General features: G+C 40.0%; 2 protein-coding genes across 2 annotated transcripts in view; one reads left to right on the top strand and one right to left on the bottom strand.

Annotated features, from left to right (window-relative positions):
- The first annotated feature begins 309 nt into the window (after window positions 1–309).
- LOC105129324 (subtilisin-like protease) lies at window positions 310–2,625 on the top strand. The gene has a single exon (XM_011031327.1). The coding sequence runs from the start codon at window positions 314–316 to the stop codon at window positions 2,606–2,608; it is 2,295 nt and encodes a 764-aa protein (XP_011029629.1). The 5' UTR covers window positions 310–313; the 3' UTR covers window positions 2,609–2,625.
- Window positions 2,626–3,985: 1,360 nt separating this feature from the next.
- LOC105129332 (subtilisin-like protease) overlaps window positions 3,986–5,695 on the bottom strand; it is a 7,310-nt gene continuing 5,600 nt past the window's right edge. The window contains exon 2 of the mRNA XM_011031338.1: window positions 3,986–5,695. Coding sequence (XP_011029640.1) covers window positions 3,998–5,695 — 1,698 coding nt within the window. The 3' untranslated portion in view covers window positions 3,986–3,997.

Genomic DNA, 5,695 nt, shown 5'->3' with positions numbered 1-5,695 from the left:
TTAACTTCTTCTTTTTTAATTCAATGTCTTAAATGATTTAATTAAATACTTAGCTGGAAATCTTAATTTTTTTTAATTAAATAACAAGATTTAACAACTATGAACAAGACGGCATAAAATTTTGTATTTGCTTATTCACTGCCTCTAGTAATTATCGACCAGCAAATTATTAGAGACTTGAAATCAACGTCGTGAAACTAACAATGAAATGATCTTCACATTCGCTGATTTCGTTTATGACATAATTAACTATAAATTCTCCAAGTTACATGCAAGTATGTATCATTCTTCGTTGTCAATCTACTGATCAGACATGATCAAAGCAATGAATTCCTCAGACTTTCTTTCACTCCTAGCATGGTCTTGCCTCTTGTTATTGCTAATTGGAATAAGCAATGCGGAGTTAGAAAGTGAAGAATACCAAACGTACATTGTCCACATGGACAACTCTCACAAGCCTGCCACATTCTTAACCCACGAATCATGGCACCGGTTCACTCTCAGATCTTTATCAAATCCAGCCGATGGCGAAGGAACCTTTTTGTACTCCTACAGTCATGTCATGCAGGGGTTTAGTGCTAGGCTCACACCTTCCCAGTTGGCTGAAATCGAGAAATCCCCAGCTCACATTGGCACGTATAGAGAGTCATTTGGGAAGCTATTCACCACCCACAGCCCCAAGTTTCTAGGATTGAGACAAAACTCTGGAATATTGCCCACTGCATCTCGTGGTGAAGGAGTGATCATAGGGATCATTGATACAGGAATTTGGCCAGAGAGTGAAAGTTTTCATGACAAAGGCATGCCACCAGTTCCTCAGAGATGGAAGGGCAAGTGTGAGAATGGCACAGCATTTAGCCCTTCTGCCTGTAATAGGAAGCTCATTGGAGCTCGATCTTTCAGCAAAGGACTCATAGCTGCAGGAAGAAAAATTTCAACAGAGTATGACTATGACTCCGCGAGAGACTTCGCTGGTCATGGAACACACACATCATCCACCGCAGCTGGTAGCTATGTTCTTGGAGCAAATCACTTTGGATATGCAAGAGGCACAGCCAGAGGAGTAGCACCTGCCGCACATGTTGCCATGTACAAGGTACTCTTTGCAACGGATACTGAAGAGAGTGCAGCAACTGATGTACTAGCTGGAATGGACCAAGCTATTGCTGATGGGGTTGACATTATGTCATTGTCTCTGGGTTTTACGCAAACACCATACTTCAATGATGTTATTGCCATAGCTTCACTTTCGGCAATGGAGAAAAACATTTTTGTTGTATGTGCAGCCGGGAATGATGGAGCCTATAATTCCACGTACAATGGTGCACCCTGGATCACAACAGTCGGAGCTGGCACACTTGATCGGAGTTTCACTGCTACAATGACTCTAGAAAATGGGTTGACATTTGAAGGAACATCTTACTTTCCACAGAGCATTTACATCGAAGATGTTCCATTATATTATGGCAAAAGTAACTGGTCCAAATCAATATGCAACTACGGAGCATTGAATAGAAGTGAGGTTCATCGAAAGATAGTACTCTGTGATAATAGCACCACCATAGATGTTGAAGGGCAAAAGGAGGAGCTTGAAAGGGTAGGTGCATACGCTGGAATATTCATGACAGATTTTTCACTTTTAGATCCAGAAGACTACAGCATTCCCAGCATAGTTCTACCAACTGTTTCTGGGGCTTTGGTTAGAGAGTATGTGGCTAATGTGACTGCAGCAAAGGTGAAGAGCATGACATTTTTGTCCACTAATTTGGGTGTCAAACCAGCACCTCAAGTGGCTTATTTTTCTTCAAGAGGCCCAGATCCAATCACCCCGGGTGTCCTAAAACCAGATATTCTTGCTCCAGGAGTTGACGTGCTTGCAGCAATTGCACCAAACAAGCCTATTATGGAATTAGGGAAATATGATTTGACAACAGATTATGCTTTATACTCGGGCACATCAATGTCAGCACCACATGTTGCAGGAGTAGCAGCTTTACTAAAAAATATTCATCCTGAATGGAACCCTGCAGCCATCCGATCAGCTCTTATGACCACGGCATATACCAAGGACAACACTCGCACTACCATGAAAAACCAGCTGATAAGTCTTCCGGCTACACCTTTGGACTTCGGTGCTGGACATATCAATCCAAACAAAGCTATGGACCCTGGACTTATCTATGACATGAATGTGCAAGATTATGTCAACTTCTTATGTGGCCTTGGCTATACTGCAAAGCAGATGAGTGCTGTTCTCAGACGTACTCAATGGAGCTGCAGTCAAGAACCAACGGACCTAAATTATCCTTCCATTACAGCCATATTTACCAACAAAACCAGCTCTCCAGCTACAAAGACATTTAGCAGGTTTGTGACGAATGTGGGAGATGATGACAGTGTTTACCAAGCAACTATAGAAAGTCCTAACGAGATGAGAATCAAGGTAGAGCCAAGAACCCTGTCATTCACAAAGAAAAACCAAAGGCAAGGTTTTGTCATCAGTATCGACATTGATGAGGATGCTCCAACCGTGACGTATGGCTATCTCAAATGGATCGATCAACATAATCACACAGTATCCAGCCCAGTAGTGGCCATCAAATTCTAAGCTCTACCATTTCTCTATGCACATGAACCTCCAGGATAATAAAACTTGATTTATTCCTTCCAAAGAATAAATGACATATTACCCGAATCTTTTTTGCCTTCAGCTAGATTATATGTTTTCCAGTGGACCATTTCGTGCTAAATGTAAACTTGGCTCAGCAGATCAATCATCCACATAGATAATTTAGGCCTATCATAAGTGAAAGAAAATGGTGATACATTCGATTCATCATTTTTGTTGATATATCTTTACTCTAAAAAATCCTTTCAAACCCAACAATACAATCTATTCAAATCAATGCTCATTCAAAGATCAAACAAACGCAAATCTACCTCCACACAGGGGCAACCCAATTACCCCACACAAGTGTAGCGCAACCACCCAAAAACCCGTATTAAAAAAGTCGCACCACTTTTAAAAATTAACGTTTTCCATATCTATCCCAAATGAAAAAAATGTTCACAAGTGACCCAATTGAGTATGGTTCGAAGTCGTCAAAAGACAAACCAAAAGTGAAGGAAAACAGAGAGAAAACTGAAATCATCGTGTAAGACCCTATTGCTTTTGCTTGTATTGCTCCTGCTGCATGCTTCTCATGGATTATTGTTGAAAGGCTAAACTTTGAGAATATGACTTTTAAAGAAAAAATTATTTTCATTTTTCCAAGTATTAAATTAGAATTCTCTAAAGCACTACATATACTCCATTACTAACGGAAGAGGGTTTTTTTTAAAACCTTACAGCCCCCTCTTTTTCAGTAATTAATAAAAATTTAACTTTTATGATGACAATACTTATAATCCCTTCTTTATCATCAAACTTATGCACTATAAGTTGTTATTTCAAAGTTTTATTTTGAAAATATTCTTTCATCTAGTTTGTTTCTCTAAATATTCTTTCATCTAGTTTGTTTCTCTAAATATTCTTTCATCTAGTTTGTTTCTCTAAATATTCTTTCATCTAGTTTGTTTCTCTAAATATTCTTCCATCTAGTTTGTTTCTCTAAAAAGTTTACTGCCTCCTTAAATAGACACGAATTTTGCATAATAAAATCATAATTGTAAAACATCTAAAGGAAAAAACACATAAAATCTAAAATTAACACAAAAACCAAAAAAAAATTGAAATATGATAAAATTAACTAAAACAACATCTTCAAAGTCTAATTTGAGAGGCTTCTAGAGGAGCTAATGCAAGCATACCATCCCACTATAGAACTAGGCTTTTAAAATCACCTAAAAATAGTTGAAAATAATTCATCAAAATAGTTACGGTCTTTTCACACCAAGTTGCAAGTTGTTAGTTTGGCGTTAACAAAGCCTTTTTTGGACCTTTTATTGATACAACAATATATCTACTATATTATTGCATGATTTGTTAATCTTACGGTTAAGAACCTTTGATTTCTTCATCATCTGGATCATCTGGGATAAAACTTGTAGCCACTATAGGACTCCTGACAACATGTTTACCCCCAGCATCAGCCCAACTGAGATAACCAAAAGTGACTGCTTCGTCCAGAAGTGCTGGACCTACAATAGTCAGTTTGTAACTTAGCTTCTCATACTTGGTCTTGAACTCCAACTTGTCTGGCATGACATTGACTTTTAACCCACTCATGGGAGTCACACTTACTGTGTAAGTAGAAATTCCCTCTCCAACATTGGTCACGGTCCTATGAAATTCGCGCACACTTGTCAAATTTGATGGCGAAAATCTCTCGTTGAAGTAGGCGATAAAAGAAGGGTAGTTGAGGTCAGTGGATGGGTTGGAACAATCGGTAGAAGATGATCTTGTGATAACTTGGATTTGTTTTTCGGTGAAGTTTGTGGCACAAAGTAATCTCACATAATCAGTTGAATTAGCGTCATAAATGAGACCCGGGTCTAGAGCTTTGTTGGGATTAACTTGTCCAGCTCCCATGGCTAGAGGACTAGCTGGATTTATTCTATTACCTGAACCAATGTCCTTAATAGGTTCCATAGTGTTATCCGTTATATCAGCCGTGGTCATCATGGCTGATCGAATGGCAGCTGGGCTCCAATCAGGGTGTACCTCCCTCAAGAGTGCAGCCACTCCAGCTGCATGCGGACAAGCCATGGATGTCCCTGACAATATTTTGAAATTGCTGAAAATAGGCTGCGAATCGTTCAAATCCACTGAAACATTTTGAGGCCATGCTGCTAAGATTAGTGAACCAGGAGCCATAATGTCAGGCTTCAAGACCAATGGACAGCTCGAGGATGGTCCTCTAGAACTGTAACTAGCAACTCTTGGAGCTGATTTGATCCCCAGATTTGTTTTCCGAAATTCCGCGCTTGCTTGTGGACTGTTGCTGCTTTTGATGTAATCTATGATGGTTTTTCCATCCTTTAAATTCACAATCACAACTGGAAACCCATCACCGATGAATTCTTCAGTGTCTGTGAAATTTGTTATGAAGACACCTGCAGTAACACCTGCACTTCTCACATTTTCAACTTGATCACTTAAGTCGTTACTCTCATACGCACCTTGACAGACCACGATCTTCGGTCCAATTTTAATCAATTCGCTGTCACATCTATCCATGAAAACGAGTGGTACTTCGCTAAACGATGAACTCCCCAAATAGAAAGATGAGCCCGTGATTGAAATCCCATTGCCAAGTGCCAAAACTGCATCGAATTCACGGTCTAGAGTACCAGCAGCAACTGTTAACACCCAAGGTATACCATTATGTAGTGTCTCATAGAGAGGCCCATCGTTTCCGGCAGAAGTGGACACGAAGACATTCTTCTCTGTGGCTGCAAATGTTGCCAAGGCAAGAGGATCTTCATTCAAAGGTACTCCACCATAGCCTAATGACAAAGATAATACATCTACACCATCGCTAATTGCTTGATCAATTGCAGCAATTACATCAGTTGTATAGGCATGGTGATCCCACAGAGCCTTGTACACGGCTACATGTGCCCGTGGAGCCACTCCATTAGCAGTTCCTTTGGCATAGCCAAAGTATGATGCACCTTCCACGTAATTTCCAGCAGCCGTGCTAGATGTGTGTGTCCCATGGCCATCCGTGTCACGGGTCGAATTCAAAGATAT

Source organism: Populus euphratica, unplaced genomic scaffold (assembly GCF_000495115.2).
Source record: "Populus euphratica unplaced genomic scaffold, PopEup_1.0 scaffold2.1, whole genome shotgun sequence".
NCBI lineage: Eukaryota > Viridiplantae > Streptophyta > Magnoliopsida > Malpighiales > Salicaceae > Populus > Populus euphratica.
The sequence above is the reverse complement of the archived record's forward strand: the minus strand, read 5'-3'. Positions and strand labels throughout refer to the sequence as shown.